Below are 24321 nucleotides of genomic sequence, written 5' to 3'. Positions count from 1 at the left end.
ATACCCCAAAATCTTTCCAACTTTCTAACTCTTAGTCCAGTCTCTCTTATCGCCCTAGCTTCTGATCTATTAGCGACTACAAACACCTCTCGATCACAGGGACCTGTTTCTGCACTATCCCGGCTACACTGTCACATCGCCAGGCTGCACCCTCTTTACTCTTGTTGAGGTCTCTCTGGACTACTCCTATCAGAATGTTTACTGGAGGTCCTTTCCATTGTACATGATCTTTTCCTCCTAGATGCATCTCCTGAATCATTACTCAAACTCAAGCTACATTTTCTTGTTCACCATTCTTGAACTCCCTTCTGCCAATCCACGGCCTTCACTTCTTGTCCCTCTTCTTGGACATTGAACCAACTTTTGTATTTGCCCACAGACTTCCCTGCTCGTCCAACTATTGTAACTTCCCTCCAGTTATCTGACCCTTCTGGCCAGTACACCACCCGAGAACCTACTTTAGGTGAACGATCCCTGGATGAGATTGCTTTTTCTTGTCCTTCATTATCAGTATGTGTTTCAGAATCTATTTCTTGAGCTCTCAGATCCTGCCCCTCTGGCTGAAAAATCACAGAATTCATGGCTATGTGATGTACAAGGTGTTTCATGATCATCACTTTCTCCCGCGTTCTCAGTGTCAGAAAATTCATAACGCATCCCTCTTACCCATGAAGAATGTGCTTTTATGGTCTGATTCCCATGTTGTAGTATTGGAGTTTTCCTGTCACAAAGAACAAAGAGCAGTACAGCACAGGAACAGGACATTCGGCCCTCCAAGCCTGCGCCGATCTTGATGTCTAAACTAAAACCTTCTGCACTTCCGGGGACCGTATCCCAACCTATTCATGTGTTTGTCAAGATGCCTCTTAAACGTTGCTATCGTACCTGCTTCCACCACCTCCCCCGGCAGCAAGTTTCAGGCACTCACCACCCTCTGTGTAAAGAACTTGCCTCGCACATCCCTTCTAAACTTTGCCCCTCGCACCTTAAACCTATGTCCCCTAGTAACTGACTCTTCCATCTTGGGAAAAAGCTTCTGACTCTCCACTCTGTCCATGGCACTCATAAGTTTGTAAACCTCTATCATGTCGCCCCTCCACGTCTGTCGTTCCAGTGAAAACAATCCAAGTTTATCCAACCTCTCCTCATAGCTAATGCCCTCCAGAACAGGCAACATCCTGGTAAACCTCTTCTGTACCCTCTCCAAAGCCTCCACGTCCTTCTGGTAGTGTGGTGACCAGAATTGCACGCAATATTCTAAGTGTGGCCTAACTAAAGTTCTGTACAGCTGCAGCACGACTTGCCAATTTTTATACTCTATGCCCCGACCGATGAAGGCAAGCATGCCGTATGCCTTCTTGACTACCTTATCCACCTGCGTTGCCACTTTCAGTGACATGTGGACCTGTACGCCCAGATCTCTCTGCCTGTCAATACTCCTTAGGGTTCTGCCATTTACTGTATACTTCCCACCTGCATTAGACCTTCTCAAAATGCATTGCCTCACATTTGTCCGGATTAAACTCCATCTGCCATCTCTCCGCCCAAGTCTCCAACCGATCTATATCCTGCTGTATCCTCTGACAATCCACTGACAACTCCACCAACCTTTGTGTCGTCCGCAAACTTACTAATCAGACCAGCTACATTTTCCTCCAAATCATTTATATATACTACAAACAGCAAAGGTCCCAGCACTGATCCCTGCGGAACACCATTAGTCACAGCCCTCCATTCAGAAAAGCACCCTTCCACTGTTACCCTCTGTCTTCTACGACAGAGCCAGTTCTGTATCCATCTTGCCAGCTCACCTCTGATCCCGTGTGACTTCACCTTTTGTACCAGTCTGCCATGAGGGACCTTGTTAAAGGCTTTACTGAAGTCCATATAGACAAAATCCACTGCCCTTCCTTCATCAATCATCTTGGTCACTTCCTCAAAAAACTCAATCAAGTTAGTGAGACATGACCTCCCCTTCACAAAACCATGCTGCCTCTCGCTAATACGTTTGTTTGTTTCCAAATGGGAGTAAATCCTGTCCCGAAGAATCCTCTCTAATAATTTCCCTACCACTGACGTAAGGCTCACCGGCCTATAATTTCCTGGATTATCCTTGCTACCCTTCTTAAACAAAGGAACAACATTGGCTGTTCTCCAGTCCTCTGGGACCTCACCTGTAGCCAATGAGGATGCAAAGATTTCTGTCAAGGCCCCAGCAATTTCTTCCCTTGCCTCCCTCAGTATTCTGGGGTAGATCCCATCAGGCCCTGGGGACCTATCTACCTTAATGCTTTGCACGTCCTATATCTTTTCCTGGACCTCTCCATTTCCTCTGCCCTTCTCTCTTACAATAAACAAGGTCACCAGAAGTAAAGTCTTCCCCACACTGTCTTATGCGATGTCTTAATGCTCTGAATTTTTTCTGATGCTTCAGCTTTGATGCTGGCATGTAGCACATTTAGGTGGGTGAAGGAAGTAGAGCTAATAGTTGTTCCCTCTCGGGCTGGAGTATGAAGGCAATTTTGGATTACGACCGTATACCAATAGGTTTGGATATACCCTCCACCATTTGTAAAGAATCTTTTGTGTGTACTGCCCATGACAGAGCCATTTGCAGCTTGCAGTTTGGTTGATCTGCCAGTATCTTGTGTAACATTTCATCAACTATCGCATGATTTCTTTCACATTGCTGAATGGACTTTCTGCAGTCGTGTTCATAACTACAATATGTAAATTCTCACACATGTCCCTAAACTCATTTGCAAATTCCCCTCCGTTATCTGTTAGAAATTTTGCTGGTGTTCCAAGCCCCCTGCCAACCCACCTTTCCATAACTTTATCCACTATTGTCCGTTTGTCCTTGTTGTTTAATACCGTAGATATGCTGAACCTAGTTGTCAAAATGTAACAGATAAATATTCCGACCCTTGTCCCATACTTTCAAGTCCACTTCATTAAATTCCCAGGATTACAGGACACTTGCAATCGGCTGTAGTGGTGTATTCCGATATTTAATACATATGGTCACATTGAGATGTGATCTGTTCAACATGGGAGTTGTATTCTTTATCCACAACTCCAGCCTCCTTCAGCAGTAGCTTTAACTTTTGTGATAAAGGATGGGAAATTTTCTTCTTGTCAGCCAGACTCTTGTCTCCAGCGGTCAATATACTTCTTGAATTTCTCGGGGAGAAACACTCGGTTTCCTCAATGGGATACAATAATGTCCTGATCCAGTGACGTGCAAATTTACAGCTTCACCAAAGACAAATGCTTTGTCATTCTCCATGTCCAATCTCATCTTTGCCTTTTTCATTGAAGACTTACTTAGCAATAACGGTATGTCACTCTGAACCACATCAGTGCTGATGAAATGGCACATTCCTGCTATTTCACATAAGAGAACCACTCTCTTTAAAGACGTTAATGTATTATCGTCCCCGAACCTAGAGCGGGTAGAGCTTTCATATTCTTTAACTCTAGTTTTATCTGCCTGGTCAAGGGTTTCCAAGTAATAGTTTAGCCAATCGACCCCACAAACCCCTATTAATCATTCCACATCCATTTCTAGGATTCATTCGCTTTCGGTTATCATCCCAATCTTGCATTCTGTTTTGATCAACAAATCTATTAAAAGTACGACCCACCTCAGAACGTCTTTCAGCAATTCCCTCTTTGTAGAAGCACCTGCGACTAGGCCCCAGTCAATTTTATGAGTCGGTTATTATGGAGTCCTCCATTCTCTGTATTCCTGCAGAATTTCCAATTTGTGAAGGTGGCAGGAAACGATTGTTTTCCCAAATATTTCTTTAGGGCAGCAGTCATTTGCTCAAAAAGAGAATCTTTACCATGAAATTGAACCCCTGTCAAAACCAGAAGTCTATCCAAATGGGAGATCTGTGCACAATCTAATAATTTGAACACAAGCACAGACTCAGGAATTTCTAGATTGAATTTTTTTAGTCTGTTATATAACCTGTCAAATTCCATGATATATTCTTCCAAGGACTGATTGTCTGTCTTCTTAAATTTATCAAAGTCCACCATGTCCCATAGGCTTCCAACAAGTCAATCATCTTTTTTGTAAATATTAGAACAAACAATCCCTCTTCGGTATTTACATCAGTAACATCCAGTTCTGAAATACTTTATTGCTAAACTTCCTTTTTCCTGGTAAAGACCATACCTTGCTTCCTCTTGGTTCGCGCAGTGACCTGAGTTCACATTTCCACCTCATTCTTCCATTGTTCACATGGTTCCAATTCTGAAAAGACTGCTGGGTAATCATCGTTTGAGAGCCTGCAGCGTGACCCAAACATTTCACCTTGAAAGCAGTCAGGAGCTCCGCTTTTGTTAGAAAAAGTAAATACTTTTTTTCCCGTATATTTGCATCTGAAGAGGCTGAAGCTAATCCATGGTCAATTTGGCAGATATCCATTTGCCAAATCAGGAAGCAGGAGACAGTGTGTGATCCAACAACTGTTTTATTCACAACCCACAGTTCAGTACAAATACCAGTTTCCACTCTTCTGAACTAACTCCCTGTCCAGAAGTAACTCCCCGACTGGGAAAAAACCCCAGCCCTCAAATACAAACTGCAATGAGCATCACCTGCTCTCTATTAACTCTGAAGTAAGTCCTGGTTACTAAAAGGAACCAACATTTCCAACATTGTCACTCCCCACCACTAAGAAAGGGAACAAGTATTGTTTGGTATTGGAGGACAACTTCACCACGTAAAGCAGCTACTGCCCTATTTACTGCTCAGACTCGTGGGGGGGGTGGGGATGGTCAAGGAAACATTTTCACGATGGGGCCGACCAGATATAGTTGAGTCAGAACAAGGGCCCCATTTTACAGGGCAGGTAATGCAAACAACTTTGGTCATGTTGGAAATCAAAGGGAAATGGCATGTGGCCAATAACCCACAGTCGTCAGGGATTGTAGAGAGGATGAATAGAATTCTCAAGGAGAAACTGAGGAAGGAGTTGGGAAAAGTAAACCAGAAGAAATGGGATGATGCTTTACCTCTCATACTGATGGGAGTTAAGGTGGGAGTATCTAAAACCACAGGATATTATCCACATCAATTAGTTCCAGGTAGAGAAATGAGGACGGCTATGCATTTCTTGGTCCAGGATGGAAGGACAAGTTAGAGCAGGAAACCAACAGAGACAGGTACAGGCAGAAACCAAGGGAGAGACTCAGTTAAAGGCTGCTAAAAATATGGGAGGTAAACACAGAGAGAATAAGTTAAGGATGGAATTTGCTGGGACTCAGGAATGGGATATTGGAGATCAGGTTATGAGTCAAAACTACACCCAGGTAGGAATGTCGGAACCCCTAAACAAAGGATCATATTCCATCCTGGATAAGACTAGCCCTATGTTGTCTGCTGTACAACTGCCCAAACGAGTAAATGGTTTCACAAAAATCAGTGTAAAAGGTATGCAGCAGGAGCCACACAGATTAAAGTACTGAAAGCCTCGGACATGCTCCTGAGCCTGGTACATTGGGAATGGTGGGATGAACCAATCATCTGGGATGATGATGATGGAGGTCGAGACACGGGAGGTGTAAGACGGAGCCAAAGACAAAGGAGGCCAGTCAATAGGTACTTCCCTCCAGGACCAACTGGGACTCCTCCTTGACAACTCTGGAGAGTGGGGGTTCACTCAGTATAATCCCACTGCCCACACAGAATACCTAATGGCTGAGCCAGCCATAAAATCCAGTTTGTCTTGTAAATAGCATGTGCTTTGTGCTGTGTTAATCTTGTAAATAGAACATGCTAAGCTGTTGACCTGTGATGGGAGAAAGACCGTCACAGAACCGATTTGTGTTGTGTTATGTCTTGCAGATAATCCCGTTGGGCGGAGGAAGATGAGAACCCTCACAATCTGTATAGCTGCCTTCAGCCTGAGCCTGATCCAGGGGAATTGGAGCCGAAAACCGGGGGGATTGCACGACCGTGCAGACAATTAAAAGGGGACGGGGAGAGTGGGAGGGAACAAGAGGTTGCCACTCATCGAATAGCGAAGAGCATTGGAGTGGTGAGAGTAACAAGTTAACATGACCAGCAGGTCACACCAAAGGTTACAACCCAAGAGGATGGTGAAGTTTTCCATTTAGCTGGGGCTGACTTGAACTGTTTGGTTCCAGGACAAAGTAAAACAAGAGCACACGTGTAGATAACAGTGGTAGATGTGAGACTTGGAGAGTAGTTCTGTATTATGTGCCCTCGACCCAGGTCGAGGTTAGTGACTCTAACATGGGAATATGACAAGGGGGACATAAATGGAGAATCTGATTGGTTACATTCCAAAGGTACCGTTTGTTGGACACAAACAAAGGGGGAGCAGGGTGTGGCTGCAGTTCCTGTCCGAGGGCAGTGCACTTGGGAGTTGTTGCTGGGGCTAAGGGTGATATTGCCCAAAGAGCTGTCTAATTCACCACCTCCTAGTAAGCCGTCACCTCCTAGTCACAATGAAAACAAGTGATGGGGGTGTCCTGGGCTAGAACCTGGGCCAAATAATGGTCTGTTACTAATACTGATGGGGAATATGTTATACCACAATGTACACCATGAGGTGGTACTGGTGATATTGAAGCTAATGGGTCTAGGGTTGTTGGAGTGGTGTGGGAAGAGAACAAAGGCTTTATATGGGAAATTACTGGAGAGAGTTTGGAGACACAATGTGAGGGGGGGAGTCAGGATTGGAGGAAATTGTACAAACCCAGAAGTAGAACCAAGAGAAGAAGGAGCCTGGCAAATGATGCCACCACAATCTTTAATACTGGCACCTCATTGGTTAAGAGCTTACATTAAATCAGGAAGTCAGGGGATTGAGAAGCTGGTTGAAGGAGATTGTGGAAGGCACCACAATAGTTCAGGGGAAAGAATTAAATGAAACCCAGACTGCAATAATTCACCTTGCCAAGATAGTGAGCCAGTTAGAAACTGAAGCAATTAAAATAAATGAAATCATAAGGGAGAAGAGGGACGCCTCGGCAGGAGCTGCACAGAATGATGTGTGTGTCATGTATGGCTCCTGGCTGTTTGAGCAAGCGAGGGAGAATCTTCAACAGATTAGGAAAGAGGGAGTACCATCATGGATAGGAGATGAGGACTTCCATGATTTACACAGGTATGGGAACAATATCACCATGTGCCAACTCCAAGGTTCAATACAGGTCCATCCTGTGCAAGAAAAGTGTGAAACAGCGAATTTGACTCAGTTAGGATTGGTTCAGTACTTCCCTGTCCTTTCCCCTGATGCAACACCACTACCAGAGAGGGTATGCTGGTAAAACATCAAGATCTTACCACCCATACTGTTAATCTGGAAATTCTATGATGGGAGTTAGTTTGGTGGGTGTAAGGAATGAGACAGACGGATGGCACACCCGTATCAAATAAGACAGCATGGTTAATATCTACCACCATAACCTAGCAGAGATAAAGGTGGAAGATGAATTACAGAGTCAGTTATGAAGGTATGGAGAAAGGTTTGGATATGATATTCCCCCCAATCCCTGAGCACCTTAAACACCTGCACAAGGAAACAGACCATTCCAAACATGTATATTATACATGGGAACAGCAAAATAGGTGGAGGAGATCCCAGACCAGAGTTGGTGGGAAACCTTTTGGAATTTCAGCATTCATATGATATTCCGATCCATTCATGGATCCGTATTGCTTCACATGTTTTGGTTGTTGTGCAATCGATTATTGTATTTACTGTGTGATTTGAGGAGAGGTAAGAAAGGCAAACGTTTGTATGATTATATGGAACCGCAAAAGGAACAGGAGGGAATGTTTCAAAATGGAGTAACTGCTTAGCTAGATATGCATGTAATGTCGTTAGTTCAGGGGAGGAAATACAGGCAGAAGGGCAGGTTAATAGGGTGGTGAAAAAGGCACATGGGACACTTGCCTTTATCAATCGAGGCATAGATTGCAAAAGCAGGGAGGTCATGTTGGAGTTGTACAGAACATTGGTAAGGCCACAGCTGGAGTACTGTGTGCAATTCTGGTCACCACATTATCGGAGGGATGTCATAGAGTCATAGAGAGCTACAGCACTGAAACAGGCCCTTCGGCCCACCGAGTCTGTGCCAACCAACAACCACCCATTTATACTAATCCTGCATTAATCCCATATTCCCAACCACATCCCCAGCATTCTCCTACCACCTACCTACACTAGGGGCAATTTACAATGGCCAATTTACCTATCAACCTGCAAGTCTTTGGCATGTGGGAGGAAACCGGAGCACCCGGAGGAAACCCACGCAGACACAGGGAGAACTTGCAAACTCCGCACAGGCAGTACCCAGAACCAAACCAGGGTCGCTGTGAGGCTGCGGTGCTAACCACTGCGCCACTGTGCCGCCCCTATGTGATTGCACTGGAGGGGGTGCAGAGGCGATTCACCAGGATGTTGCCTGGGATGGAACATTTAAGCTATGAAGAGAGGTTGGATAGGCTTGGGTTGTTTTCACTGGAGCAGAGAAGACTGAGGGGTGACCTGATCGAGGTGTACAAGATTATGAGGGGCATGGACAGGGTGAATAGGGAGCAACTGTTCCCATTAGTTTAGATTAGATTAGAGATACAGCACTGAAACAGGCCCTTCGGCCCACCGAGTCTGTGCCGAACATCAACCACCCATTTATACTAATCCTACACTAATCCCATATTCCTACCAAACATCCCCACCTGTCCCTATATTTCCCGACCACCTACCTATACTAGTGACAATTTATAATGGCCAATTTACCTATCAACCTGCAAGTCTTTTGGCTTGTGGGAGGAAACCGGAGCACCCGGAGAAAACCCACGCAGACACAGGGAGAACTTGCAAACTCCACACAGGCAGTACCCGGAATCGAACCCGGGTCCCTGGAGCTGTGAGGCTGCGGTGCTAACCACTGCGCCACTGTGCCGCCCTCAGTTACGAGGGGTCACAAGTTTAAGGTGAGGGGCGGGAGGTTTAAGGGGGATTTGAGGAAGAACTTTTTTACCCAGAGGGTGGTGACGGTCTGGAATGCCCTGCCTGGGAGGGTGGTAGAGGCGGGTTGCCTCACATCCTTTAAAAAGTACCTGGATGAGCACTTGGCACGTCATAACATTCAAGGCTATGGGCCAATGCTGGCAAATGGGATTAGGTAGACAGGTCAGGTGTCTTTAATACATCAGTGCAGACTCGATGGGCCGAAGGGCCTCTTCTGCACTGTATTATTCTGTGAAGATACATAACCGAGCAGTAATATCTCATTTAAAGAATAAAGGAGATATTAAAGGGAGGACTGAAGTACCACAAGGGGTTAACTCCATGTTTGAGATTCTGCTGAAGTTACAGGTTTCAGTGGAAACAGACAGACAGATTAGCCCACTTCAAAATCAAGGGCACAATAAGCATGTATGTCTTGCAAGCACCAGAGAAGAAGGGATTAGTGTCTGATAACCTTCGGAACCAGGCAATGGAAGGAGATGGGCTCAAGTACTGTGTAAACTGAAGGATTGAAGACTAGTGTGAATGACTGGTCTTCCTGAAATCAATTATCAGCAGGAAATAGGTGATTGTTTCTTTCATAGAAGACCTTTTTTTAAAAAAAGGTACATCAAGAATGAGGACAGAAGTTGCCAATCAGAACTAAAGATTTGGAGCATTGCCAAATTTGGAGACAAGATGACCCAGTCAGCAGGTAGAAATGTACAAATGTACACGGAGATCGGGATATGTTACTGTTCCTGAAAGCAGTGAAGGAAGATGGTAGAGCTTGGTCATCTCCACCAAGGGACCTATGAACACCATCGGCAGACCAACTGAGGGGTGATTGTAAGTGTTAAGTTAGGAAATTAAGTTAGGAATAGGGGATTTAACCTATATATAGCCTCTACCAGGACAGGGTCCTGGGTCATGTAACTATAGTTGCAGCTGTAACTTGTGATCACTGAGTGTAACCTTCTCTAACGATTGTGGATAATTCAATAAAGCGATTGTGAGTTATCAGAAGAAACTTGTCTCTCTGGTTATTATGTTCAAGTCAAACATTTGTAATTCTAGTGGCACAAACTTGAGTGTAGGGGGGCTCTTCGACTGAGGAAGAGAATCTACAATGTGCCAACTTTCACTCACACACACAATTAGAGGTTTACACTTACACAAATAGGTTACAGAATGGGGAAAGGTAGATTGGTTGAGTTAGAGTCCGTAAAGCGGTATGAAATCTGTGGGGTATGGTAATTCAGCTGGCTTCTAACTGAATTCAGTGGTCCTGAGGCTTTTAGTTTGAAGAGGTAGCTGACTGATTCGGTGCGTCTCTTGGAGGATGATTTCCTCCATTGGGGTTTCTGATTGTAGCCGGAGTATGCAAAGGTGGTCAGTCAACAAGCAGGATTTGAAAACTTTCGAACGGTAATAGAGAGAGAGAGAGATGGACCCCCACTTAGGTCTGCATTTGTCAGAGTCCAGTTGCTACTCGTTTCCCTGCTGCAGAAAACACAAACTAAAACCACAGATGAGGAGAAGCTCGTCACATTACAGTCACTCAGTCATTCAAACATAGTAATTAGCAGTATTTCTCTGCTTGCTGAAAGAACAGGTAGTTCCTTTAAAATTCCTGGGTCTTGGTTCTTGCTGGGAAATGCAGCCATTTCATCTCCCTCCTCACAGTCCTTTGCAATGAATGATACAGTGTTGCAAACTAGGTGATCATCCTAAGCTTTTTTTTTTTAAATGACTTGTAAAAAATATAAATTCAGATCTCCAGTGAGTGGATTAAAGAAAATTACCATTAAACAAAGCACACTGGCATAACAAAACTGTTGATCTGCTTCTGCACCGTTATCTCAGGATCGATCTTTGGCCCTCTCCGAATGGTCTTCTGTGGTGCTGGATCAATCTAGAATTCGATTTGATTCCATATTGGGTAAACTGAAGACAAGTGTTAAAGGGACAGTATTTGTCTGGGGTATTGGGTTAACTGAAGACAGGAGTTAAAGGGGCAGTATTTGTCTGGGGTATTGGGTTAAATGAAGACAGGAGTTAAATTGACAGTATTTGTCTGGGGTGTTGTGTTAACTGAAGTCAGGAGTTAAAGGGACAGTATTTTCTTGGGGTGTTGGGCTAACTGAAGACAGGAGTTAAAGGGAAAGTATTTGTCTGGGGTGTTGGGTTAACTGAAGACAGGAGTTAAATAGACAGTATTTTCTTGGGGTGTTGTGTTAACTGAAGACAGGAGTTAAAGGGACAGTATTTTCTTGGGGTGTTGGGTTAACTGAAGTCAGGAGTTAAAGGGACAGTATTTTCTTGGGGTGTTGGGTTAAATGAAGTCAGGAGTTAAAGGGACAGTGGCCGGAATTGTTCCAGCTCGCCGCTGATAGTGGGGCGCACACACGGGATTTGTTCCCCAGAGCTACCACTATATTTAGCACAGTGGCTCATTTACATGGAGGGGATGGAACCTACACCACTGATGATGTGGGGGGAACACGTACCGTCCCCGACAATGGCGTCCGGCACCACTGCGCAGGGACCAGCGCCATTTTTAAAGGGTTTCAAGCCTTGACATGTAATATAAATTCTTAAGTGAGCAGTCGATAAAAATTTAACGTGCTGAATTTAATAATTGTTTCAAGCCCCTCTCCCACCTTCCACAGTGACTGAAGAATTTATTGATTACCCTTTCTCCACAAAAAATCCCGCGCTTTTCCCCTAAACTTTATTCACTTTGACCTTCAACCCCTTCCCGCCATGCACTCCACCAATCGTAAGAATTATCCCCGCTCCTCCTGCCCCGCCCTGAAAACTTCACTCCTCCCCCATCCCCAACAGTATCCTACCTCGGATCTCCGAACAGGCCGGAATATCAGAGTGGGACGGCTATCGCTTCAAGCTAAGTACTTATTCATTAATTAACATTTATTTGAATATTTAAATGGCGTTTCCGTCGACGAGCCACCGGTAATACGGGGCGGGGCCTACCCACATCGAGGCCTGGGGGAGGCCTCTCTCGAGACTCGACTATTCCAGTATGGTCCTAGCTATCCTCCCACATTCCAGCCGAGACTCTACATCTAAACTCTGCTGTTCTTGTCCTGTTCCTCTATCACCCCAGTGCTCACTGACCTACACCGGCTCCCATCAACCAAAACCTCCATTTTAAAATTCTCATCCTTGTTTTCACATCTCTCCATGTCCTTCCCCCTCCCTATCTCTATAATCTCCTCCAGCCCTACACCCCTCCGAGATATCTGTGCTCCTCTAATTCTGGCCTCTTGAACATCCCTGATTTTAATTGTTCCACCATTGTTGGCCCTGCCTTCAGTTACCTGAGCTGTAAAATCCGGAATTCCCTCCTTACACCTCTCTGCCTCTCTTTCCTCCTTTAAAACCCTTCTTATAACCCAGCTCGTGACAAAGCTTTTGGTTATCTGCCCTAATATCACCTTATCTGGCTTGACGTCAGAACGTTTTATGATGTTAAAGGTGCTACATAAAAACAGGTTGTTGTTGTTAGTTGCCTGCAGTGTGTACACACAGTCTGAATGAAGATCAGGTCCCCTGGAAGCTACTTCATTGGAAGCTCCTCTTCATGCTACAAGTAACAGGGTATTTTCCACCCAGCTGGACCTTGTGGGGAGAGTTTGGATGTTTCTTTTCCTCACTCTGGGTTCCCTTTGTGTGTGAACAACCGGAGTTCTGGGATGTGCGAAAGGTTAACACAGGACAGGAGCAGGGGAGGGAGGGAAAAACATATGGGAGCCTCCAAAGATACAATGTTTAAAAATGCAGAGGAGGTCGTGGCTTAAGAGATTTTTCCTTGATAAATTGATCCGAAGTATCCCGATGATCAGATCCACAATCCGGCGTATCGATGTTTTAGACCAGATGTTTCATCCAATCACAGCTGGATTAATACCTGAATTCCAATCCACTGAGCACAGCACAGCCTAAAGGGATGGTACCAGATCCCAGAGAATGAAAGGGATGGTACCAGATCCCAGAGAATGAAAGGAATGGGATCAGATCCCAGAGAATGAAAGGGATGGTACCAGATCCCAGAGAATGAAAGGGATGGTACCAGATCCCAGAGAATGAAAGGAATGGGATCAGATCCCAGAGAATGAAAGGGATGGTACCAGATCCCAGAGAATGAAAGGAATGGGATCAGATCCCAGAGAATGAAAGGGATGGTACCAGATCCCAGAGAATGAAAGGAATGGGATCAGATCCCAGAGAATGAAAGGGATGGTACCAGATCCCAGAGAATGAAAGGAATGGGATCAGATCCCAGAGAATGAAAGGGATGGGATCAGATCCCAGAGAATGAAAGGGATGGTACCAGATCCCAGAGAATGAAAGGAATAGGATCAGATCCCAGAGAATGAAAGGGATGGGATCAGATCCCAGAGAATTAAAAGGATGGGATCAAATCCCACTGAACTAAAGGAATAAGAACATAAGAAAGAGAAGCTGGACTAGGCCATTCTGCCCCTCAAGCCTGCCCCACCATTCAATAAGATCATGGCTGATCTGCCCCAGACCTCAACTCCTCTTTCGTGCCAGCTCCTCATAGCCCTCAACTCCCCGAGATTTCAAAAATCTATCTGCCTCCTCTTTAAATACTTTCACTGATCTAGCCTCCACAACTCTCTGGGGTAGAGAATTCCAGACATTCACTACCCTCTGAGAGAAGAAATTCCTTCACATCTCAGTTTTAAATGAATGTCCCCTTATTCTGTATCCATGTCCCCTAGTTTGAGATTCCCCCACTAGTGGAAACATCTTCTCAACATCTACCCTGGCAAGCCCCCTCAGAATCTTGTACATTTCAATAAGATCACCCCTCATTCTTCTAAACTCTAATGTATAAAGGCGTAATCTGTTTAGCCAATGTTGATAAGTCATCCCCTTCATCCCAGGAATCAGCCTCGTGAATCTCTTTTGAATTGCCTCCAATGCTAGTATATCCTTTCTTAAATACGGGGGGACAAAAACAGTACGCAGTACTCCAGCTGCAGCCTCACCAACACCCTGTACAGTTGTAATAAGACTTCCCTATTTTTAAACTCCAACCCCCCAGCAATAAAGGCCAAAATTCCATTTGCCATCTTAATTACTTGCTGCACCTGCTTGCTAACTTTTTGTGTTTCATGCACAAGAACACCCAGATCCCTCTGTGCTGCACTTTACTGGAGTCTCTCTCCATTTAAATAATAGTCTGCCTTTTGATTCTTCCTACCAAAGTGCATGACCTCACACTTTCCTACATTAAACTCCATCTGCCAAGTTTTTGCCCAATCACTCAAACTATCTATATCCCCTTACAGATTCTTTATGTCCTCATCACAACATGCTCTCCCACCTATTTTTGCATCATCAGCAAATTTGGATATATTACACTCTGCCCCCTCCTCCAAATCATTAATATAGATCGTAAATAATTGAGGCCCTAGGACTGATCCTTGTGGCACTCCACAAGTTACATCTTTCCAACCTGAAAAAGACCCATTAATCCTGACTCTCTGTCTTCTGTGAGTTAACCAATCCTCAATCCATGCTAATACATTACTCCCAATACCGTCAGCTCCTATCTTGTGCAATAATCTTTTATGCGGCACCTTATCGAATGCCTTCTGGAAATATAAATACACTACATCTACTCGTTGCCCTTTATCAACTTTGCTTGTTATATCCTCAAAGAACTCCAGCAAATTTGTCAAAAACGATTTCCCTTTCATGTTGACTCTGTTTGACTGTGTTAAGCTTTTCTAAATGTCCTGTTATTTCTTCCTTAATAATGGACTCTAGAATTTTCCCAATGACCGATGTTAGGCTGACTGGCCTGTGTTTCCTGCTTTTTGTCTCCCTCCCTTGTTGAACAGGGGCGTCACATTAGCAGTTTTCCAATCCACTGGGACCATCCCGGAATCCAATGAGTTCTGGAATATTTCGACCAATGCCTCCACTATCTCTGCAGCCACTTCCTTTAAAATCCCTTGGATGTAGGCCATCAGGTCCTGGCAACTTGTCTGCCTTTAGTCCCATTAGTTTGTTAAATACTTTGTCCCTCGTGATAGAGACCGTTACAAGATCTTTCCTCCCATTAACTCTTTGCCTGTCTGATATCTGTGGGATGTTTATAGTGTCCTCCACCGTGAAGACCGATGCAAAATATTGGTTTAAATTATCTGCCATTTCCCTGTTCTCCGTATCAATTCTCCAGTTGCATCCTCCAAGGGTCCCACGCTCACTTTAGCTACTCTCTTTCTTTTTATATACCCGTAGAAGCTCTTGCTGTTTGTTTTTATATTTCTTGCCAATTTACTTTCATAATCAATTTTCTCCCTCTTTATTAGCTTTTTAGTCATCCACTGCTGGTTCCTAAAACATTCCCAATCCTCTGGCCTACCACTAGTTTTCACCACTTTGAATGCCCTAGTTTTTGATTGGATAATCTCCTTGACTGCCTTAGCTAACCACGGGTGATTCATCCTTCTCATCGAGTCCTTCTTTTTGAACGGGATAAATGTTTTGCTGAGTGTTATGAAATATCTGCTTAAAAGTCTGCCACTGCTCATTCTCTGACCTTCCCCTTAGTCTATTTTCCCAGCCTGCTTTAGACAACTCTTTCTTCATACCTCTGTAATTGCCCTTGTTTAAGTGAGGACACTGGTTTGAGACCCGAGTTGCTCGCCCTCAAACTGAATCTGAAATTCGACCATGTTGTGATCGCTACCCCTTAGAGGATCCTTAACTATGAGATCTCTTATTAATCCGACCTCATTACACATTACCAAACCTAAAATAGCCTGTTCCCTGGTAGGTTCTATAATGTATTGCTCTAAGTAACAATCCCTGATGCACTCTATAAATTTGTCTTCCATGTTACATCTGCCAATCCGATTTGTCCAGTCAATATGCAGAATAAAATCACCCATAACAATTGGAGCGCCCTTCTTACACGCCTCTGTTATTTCCCGATTTATACTTTGTCCTACAGTGGGGAAACTCTTTGGGGACCTATAGACGATTCCCACCCATGACTTCTTTCACTTGCTATTCCTTATGTCCACCCAAACTGATTCCACATCACGATCTATTTCACCTATATCACTACTCACCACCGCACTGATACTTTCCTTTATTAACAAAACTACCCCACCTCCTTTTCCCTTTTTGCCTATTTTTCCAGAACAGCGAATACCCTTGAATATTGAGTTTTCAGTCTTGGTCACCCTGTAACCAAGTCTCTGTAATAGCTATCAAGTCATATTTATTCATTTCCATTTGTGCCGTCAACTCACCTATCTTGTTACAAATGCTGTGTGCATTCAGATAAAGAGCCTTAAGCTTTGACTTTTTACCATATTACTCATTCTGGTTTTAATTTCTGCTGCACTCTTCTGCTTATATTTTCTGCCCCATCCTGTCACACTTTGATTCCCATTCACCTCTTCACTACCCTGCACCTTTGCTCTCTCATTTCCTTTTGATTTTGTAAACTTCCCTTCAATTGAACTCTACCCCCCACTAATTACTTTAAAGTCCTATCTACAACCCTAGTTATACGATTCACCAGGACACTGGTCCCAGCATGGTTCAAATGAAGCCCATCCAAACGGAACAGCTCTCTTTCCCCAGTACTGGTGCCAGTGCCCCATGAATCGAAACCCATTTCTCCCACACCAATCTTTGAGCCACCTGTTTACCTCTCTAATCTTATTTACCCGACACCAATTTGAACGTGGCTCAGGTATTAATCTGGAGATTATTACCTTTCTGGTTCTGCTTTTTAATTTGGCCCTGAGCTGCTCATAGTCCCTCAGCAGAACCTCTTTCCTAATTCTACCTATGTCGTCGGTATCTACGTAGACCACGTCAACTGCATTCTTTCCCTCCCACTCCAAGTTCCTCTCCAGCCCAGAAGAGATGTCCTTAATCTTGGCACCAGGTAGGCAACACGGCCTTCGGGATTCCCTGTCTTTGCTGCAGAAAACAGTATCTATTCCCCTCACTATACTATCCTCTATGACTACCACATTTCTCTTCTCTCCCCCACCCCACCCCACCCCCCCCCCACCACTTGAATGACACTCTGAACCACGGTGCTGTGGTCAGTTTGTTCATCCTCCCTGCAGTCTGTGCTCTCGTCCACACCGGGAGCAAGAACCTCGTACCTATGGGATAAGGGCACTGACCGAGGCCTCCTCCAAAGCGAAATTCTGGATCCCGATACCTGCCTCACTCGCAGTCACACCCGCCTGTCCCTGACCACGGTCCGAATTGGATGTAATTAATCTGAGGGGTGTGACTGTCTCCTGAAACACAGTGTCCAGGTAACTCTCCCCCTCCCTGATGTGTCGCAGTGTCTGCAGCTCGGACTCCAGCTCATCAACTCTGAGCCGAAGGTCCTCGAGCAGCCAATACTTGCTGCAGATGTGGTCACTGTGAATCGCTCCGGCGTCCACCAGCTCTCACAGAATGCAGTTGCAACACATCTCCTGCCCAGCCATCTTTATTCCATTTAATTATTTAATTTGGATGTTAAACATTTTAAAAGTGAATTTCTTAACTGTACTCTTCAGCTGTAATAACGTCTCTTGTTTTAAACCACTTGGCGAAAAAGAGACACGGAAGAGATACCCACCAATCACCTACCTGTTTTCCTGTGACGTCACACTTCGGCTCTGACAGGTAGTAAACAGGTGGAAAGGGCTCTCTGCCGCCGGTGCCTTTCTCACACAGGTCCACTCTCCGTGTGCCGGGCCTCCCTCTCTGCCGCCGCTGCCTTTCTCACACAGGTCCGCTCTCCGTGTGCCGGGCCTCCCTCTCTGCCGCCGCTGCCTTTCTCACACAGGTCCGCTCTCCGTGTGCCGGGCCTCCCTCTCTGCCGCCGCTGCCTTTCTCACACACGTCCGCTCTCCGTGTGCCGGGCCTCCCTCTCTGCCATCGGTTTTCATCTCTCTGCTGCCCTTCCCACTCAGGTCCGCTCTCAATGTTCTCCGAATGGGATCCCATCCCTGTAAATTTAAGAAGGGGATCAGCTCCCAGATACAGCACAGTGTCTTCACAGATCTGAACATTAACCGAGTGGGAAGTTTCATGTTTAATAAGTAGTTGGTGAGGAGGTCAGACTGAAATATCCTCTGAACGTTTAGAATTTCACATCAGACTTTAAAAACTGCAAGTCAGGTGACCGGTGAACAGTTTATTCAGGTGAACAGTATAAATCAGGTGAACAGTATAAATCAGGTGTACAGTGAACAGTATAAATCAGGATAACAGTGAACAGTTTATTCAGGTTAACAGTGAATAGTTTATTCAGGTTAACAGTGAACAGGAAACAGTGTCAGTCAGATGAAAAGTTAACAGTCAATCAGATGGAAGTAATTGCCTGAATAGGGGGTAAATGTGCTGGAAACTGACTGAACAGTTGTAACTTGGATGTGATTCAGTGAGATATAAAAGTAAAAGATTTCTGCTGGAACACACAGTGTAAACACAGATTGCAACGGAAACTGAGAGGGAAGGTTAGAATTTAGTGAGAGTGGGAATTCAGTGTCGAGGGGAAAAGAGATGCTTTTTGTCTTTAACACTTGTACTGGGTTGTGTAAGCGTGAGACAGTAAATGTTTAAAATTTTGTTTAGTCCTTTAGTGCTCAATGCAAGTTAGTGTGTATAATTTAAATAACTTAAAACAGATGAAAAAGTAATGACCGATGAATAAATATAGTGTAAGATAAGGTAAGGATCAAAGATAAAGAACTAAGATATCTAAACCGGGTTTCACAATGTGAGAGATTTTCCAGTAGTGTCCATTTAGCTGGAGTCTTACTGATTTCTGAGGCCCCTGTCCCGTGTTATAATAATTCCACACACCCCCGTAACACAAGTAATTTTTCTGTAGAAAATTGGTTCCACAATTAAACATATTGTTGTTTTATTTACTTCATTTGAAACTTGTTACTGGTGCTGAGAAACAATTGAGTGAAGACATGTAGATGTGAACTCCGAGATCTCAGTAGAAGGAGTCCCTCTGCTCCATTTACCAGATCCACCAGCAGGTTCTGAGGGAGATTTCAGACAAAAAGGGAACTTGTTTGACAGAGGGAAGACGCTGGGTAAAAACAGACTGTGATCCAGTAACCAGGAGGGAGAATCAATCCCAGGGTGAGGATCCCTCTGTTAAAGCCCCTGATATGGAACAATGTATTTCCCATGTTGTAGTTGGTGGTTGAGTCAGCCTGGTCAATGACACTGGATTTAAACATTGAGAACATCGAATGGGCTGAAACCCTGTCACTGGCCCTGTGTAACCTCACCCACCGCACTGAAGGTAGTTTATCCATCTTATTGCGAAAGGGGGAAGCTCTGTGTCTTGGGAGGACAGTCACTGGAGACATTACCTGGAGACTGAATCAGTGGGAACCATCCCAGTTCCCTGTACTGGGAAATGGTCCCTGGACGCAGGGTAAGCTCCAGTGGGACGGACATTTGGACACATTTAGGGATCTGTAAGCCCGTGTTCTGTCAACATGTACCTAAACTCTCTCCAATCAGGTCACGAGAGTCTGTCTGTCAGGGATAGAGTTCACAATCTATATCTGGATCCTGTATGTGTTTCTTATCCCTAATTTATATGAACCATTGATCTCTCCCTTTCCTCTCTCCCATTCTGCTCCAACACTGCAGTGTCTGGCTCTCAATGACTCCAGTAGTGTCTTTAATTGTCACAGTTCCTACAAGGATGTGTGGAGTTTAAATTCTTGCTTTACACTCCTTCAACATGTTCCCTTTCTTTATATGGAGCTGTCCTAAATATCACATCATATTTAATATTAATTCACAGGGGCCACTGGGATTTGAGGCTCTTGTTCTGCTTTGCTTTATATTCAGGAGATTATCAACAGTTGTGTAAAGAGATTTCCATCACCCTGTGACTGTTAATCCTGATCTATTGTGGACATTTTGCAGTCGAGGCAGAAAGTGTCAGGTGTGACATTGAGAACACAATATAAATGGATAGAACGGAGCGAGAGTTTAATCTGCCTCCCCTTGTTCAACAGATCCAATCATATAGGCTGCCAAGTGAAAGGGAATTGTCCCTGGATCATTACTGTCTCCGTGTAGTTCAGGGTGAGGAACACTCCAGGACTCTGTTAAATCTCAGATCTTTCTAGCTTCAGTTCCCAGGGGAAACAATTGGCAGCAACTTCTGGTTCCCATCACTGAGATTAAACCCCAGCTTTAGTTTGTGTTAGCCTCTTTCTAACAGAGAAAGGGGAAGAGAGGAGTTCACCGTTGGGATATTGCAGACTGGGGATTGTCACTGGGCTCAGCTACTGACTGGGTGATATCGCAGAGCCCCACAGCAGGCAGGGAATCAGAGACAATCCCCAGTGTAGGCTTTACTCATTGACCCTGTCAGACTCAACTTAAACAAGTGACTGAGTGGAGAGAGAGAAACTCAGACACAAAGTGTAGTTCCCTTTTTATTAAAACAGAAGTGAATACTCACCACACAATCCCAATGTTAATGACACAGGTTAACAAAGGTTAGGGATGTATTTTATGCTCCTGTAGAAAGTGGGAATGCTGGCTTGGGGGAAGCTGGAGAATTCCGGCAGAGCCCCTCCCACGGAAACTGCTGCTGTAACGCTCATTTCCAATATTGTAAGAGGCGGGAAGCACCATGACAACACTGATAATCCGACACCACGGCATCATCATGAGGAGAAACCTGCAAGGGGATTGTGTTTGAATTGTGGGGGGGGTGGGGGGGGGGGGCGGACTCTGCAAGGGGATTGTGTTTGAAGGGGTGAGGAACTCTGCAAGGAGACTGTGTTTGAAGTGGGGGAACACTGCAAGGGGATTGTGTTTGAAGGGGTGAGGAACTCTGCAAGGAGATTGTGTTTGAAGGGGTGAGGAACTCTGCAAGGGGATTGTGTTTGAAGGGGGTGAACTCTGCAAAGGGATTGTGTTAGAAGGGGTGAGGAACTCTGCAAGGAGATTGTGTTTGAAGGGGGTGAACTCTGCAAGGGGATTGTGTTTGAAGGGGTGAGGAACTCTGCAAGGAGATTGTGTTTGAAGGGGGTGAACTCTGCAAGGTGATTGTGTTTGAAGGGGGTGAACTCTGCAAGGGGATTGTGTTAGAAGGGGTGAGGAACTCTGCAAGGAGATTGTGTTTGAAGGGGGTGAACTCTGCAAGGGGATTGTGTTTGAAGGGGTGAGGACCTCTGCAAGGAGATTGTGTTTGAAGGGGGTGAACTCTGCAAGGAGATTGTGTTTGAAGGGGGTGAACTCTGCAAGGAGATTGTGTTTGCAGGGGGTGAACTCTGCAAAGGGATTGTGTTTGAAGGGGTGAGGAACTCTGCAAGGAGATTGTGTTTGAAGGGGGTGAACTCTGCAAGGAGATTGTGTTTGAAGGGGGTGAACTCTGCAAGGGGATTGTGTTTGAAGGGGTGAGGACCTCTGCAAGGAGATTGTGTTTGAAGGGGGTGAACTCTGCAAGGAGATTGTGTTTGAAGGGGGTGAACTCTGCAAGGAGATTGTGTTTGCAGGGGGTGAACTCTGCAAAGGGATTGTGTTTGAAGGGGTGAGGAACTCTGCAAGGAGATTGTGTTTGAAGGGGTGAACTCTGCAAGGAGATTGTGTTTGAAGGGGGTGAACTCTGCAAGGGGATTGTGTTAGAAGGGGGTGAACTCTGCAAGGGGATTGTGTTAGAAGGGGTGAGGAACCCTGCAAGGGGATTGTGTTTGAAGGGGGTGAACTCTGCAAGGGGATTGTGATTGATCAAGAGCCTTAAGCTTTGACCTTTTTACCATTATTACTCATTCTGGTTTTAAATATCTGCTGCACTCTTCTGCTTATATTTTCTGCCCCATCCTGTCGCACTTCGATTCCCGTTCACCTCTTCACTACCCTGCACCTTTGCTCTCACGTTTCTTTTTGATTTTTTAAACTTCCCTTCAATTGAACTCTGCCCCCCACTAATTACTTTAAAGTCCTATCTGCAAACCTAGTTATACGATTCGCCAGGACACTGGTCCGAGCATGGTTCAAATGAAGCCCATCCCAACGGAACAGTTCTCTTTCCCCAGTACTGGTGCCAGTGCCCCATGAATTGGAACCCATTTCTCCCACACCAATCTTTGAGCCACCTGTTTACCTCTCTAATCTTATTTACCCTACACCAATTTGCACATGGCTCAAGTAGTAATCCGGAGATTATTACCATTGTGGTTCTGCTTTTTAATTTAGCCCTGAGCTGCTCATAGTCCCTCAGCAGAACGTCTTTCTTAATTCTACCTATGTCGTTGGTACCTATGTGGACCACGACAACTGGATCCTTTCCCTCCCACTCCAGGTTCCTCTCCAGCCCAGAAGAGATGTCCTTAATCTTGGCACCAGGTAGGCAACACTGCCATCGGGATTCCCTGTCTTTGCTGCAGAGAACAGTATCTATTCCCCTCACTATACAATCCTCTATGACTACCACATTTCTCTTCTCTCCCCCCCCCCCCCCCCCCCCACATTTGAATGGTACTCTGAACCACGGTGCTGTGGTCAGTTTGCTCATCCTCCCTGTAGTCTGTGCCCTCGTCCACACTGGGAGCAAGAACCTCGTACCTATTGGATAAGGGCACTGGCTGAGGCTCCTCCAAAGCTAAATTCTGGATCCCGATACCTGCCTCACTCGCAGTCACACCCTCCTGTCCCTGACCATGGTCCAGATTGGATGTAATTAAGATAAGGGGTGTGACTGTCTCCTGAAACACAGTGTCCAGCTAACTCTCCCAGTCCCTGATGTGTCGCAGTGTCTGCAGCTCAGACTCCAGCTCATCAACACTGAGCCGAACGTCCTCGAGCAGCCAACACTTGCTGCAGATGTGGTCACTGTGAATCACACCGGCGTCCACCAGCTCTCACAGACTGCAGTTGCAGCACATCTCCTGCCCAGCCATCTGTATTCCATTTAATTATTTAATTTGGATGTTAGACATTTTAAAAGTGAATTTCTTAACTGTACTCTTCAGCTGTAATAACGTCTCTTGTTTTAAACCACTTGGCGAAAAAGAGACACGGAAGAGATACCCACCAATCACCTACCTGTTTTCCTGTGACGTCACACTTCGGCTCTGACAGGTAGAAACAGGTGGAAAGGGCTCTCTGCCGCCGCTGCCTTTCTCACACAGGTCCGCTCTCCGTGCGCCGGGCCTCCCTCTCTGTCACCGGTTTGTATCTCTCTGCCGCCGCTGCCCTTCTCACACAGGTCCGCTCTCCGTGTGCCGAGCCTCCCTCTCTGTCACCGGTTTGTATCTCTCTGCCGCCGCTGCCCTTCTCACACAGGTCCGCACTCCGTGCGCCGGGCCTCCCTCTCTGTCACCGGTTTGAATCTCTCTGCAGCTGCCCTTCTCATTCAGGTCCGTTCTCTATGTTCTCCAGATGGGCTCAGATCCCAGAAAATTAAAGGAACGCGATCTGATCTCAGCGAATTAAAGGAATGGAATCAGCTCCCAGATACAGCACAGTGTAATCACAGATCTGAACATTAACCGAGTGGGAAGTTTCATGTTTAATAAGTAGTGGGTGAGGAGGTCAGACTGAAATTTGCTCTGAACATTTAGAATTTCACATCAGACTTTAAAAACTGCAAGTCAGGTGACCGGTGAACAGTTTATTCAGGTGAACAGTATAAATCAGGTGAACAATATAAATCAGCCGAACAGTGAACAGTTTATTCAGGTTAACAGTATAAATAATGTGAAGAGTATAAATCAGGTGTACAGTGAACAGTATAAATCAGGTGTACAGTGAACAGTTTATTCAGGTTAACAGTGAACAGTTTATTCAGGCTAACAGTGAACAGGAAACAGTGTAAGTCAGATGAACAGTTAACAGTCAATCAGATGGAAGTAATTGCCTGAATAGGGGGTAAATGTGCTGAAACTGACTGAACAGTTGTAACTTGGATGTGATTCAGTGAGATATAAGAGTAAAAGATTTCTGCTGGAACACACAGTGTAACCACAGATTGCAACGGAAACTGAGAGGGAAGGTTAGAATTTAGTGAGAGTGGGAATTCAGTGTCGAGGGGAAAAGAGATGCTTTTTGTCTTTAACACTTGTACTGGGTTGTGTAAGCGTGAGACAGTAAATGTTGACAATTTTGTTTAGTCCTTTAGTGCTCGATGCAAGTTAGTGTGTATAATTTAAATAACTTAAAACAGAAGAAATAGTAATGACCAATGAATAAATATAGTGTAAGATAAAGTAAGGACCAAAGATAAAGAACTAAGATATCT

General features: G+C 45.0%; 1 protein-coding gene across 1 annotated transcript in view; it reads right to left on the bottom strand.

Annotated features, from left to right (window-relative positions):
* Positions 1 to 18742: 18742 nt before the first annotated feature.
* Positions 18743 to 24321, bottom strand: part of LOC137345668 (major histocompatibility complex class I-related gene protein-like) — a 203751-nt gene continuing 198172 nt past the window's right edge. Inside the window, exon 6 of the mRNA XM_068008929.1 lies at positions 18743 to 19084. Within this exon, the coding sequence (XP_067865030.1) occupies positions 18981 to 19084 (104 nt within the window). The 3' untranslated portion in view covers positions 18743 to 18980. The remainder of the gene's footprint in view (positions 19085 to 24321) is intronic.

This window comes from Heterodontus francisci, chromosome 29 (genome assembly GCF_036365525.1).
Source record: "Heterodontus francisci isolate sHetFra1 chromosome 29, sHetFra1.hap1, whole genome shotgun sequence".
Lineage (NCBI taxonomy): Eukaryota > Metazoa > Chordata > Chondrichthyes > Heterodontiformes > Heterodontidae > Heterodontus > Heterodontus francisci.
This window is presented reverse-complemented; position numbering and strand designations above follow the sequence as displayed.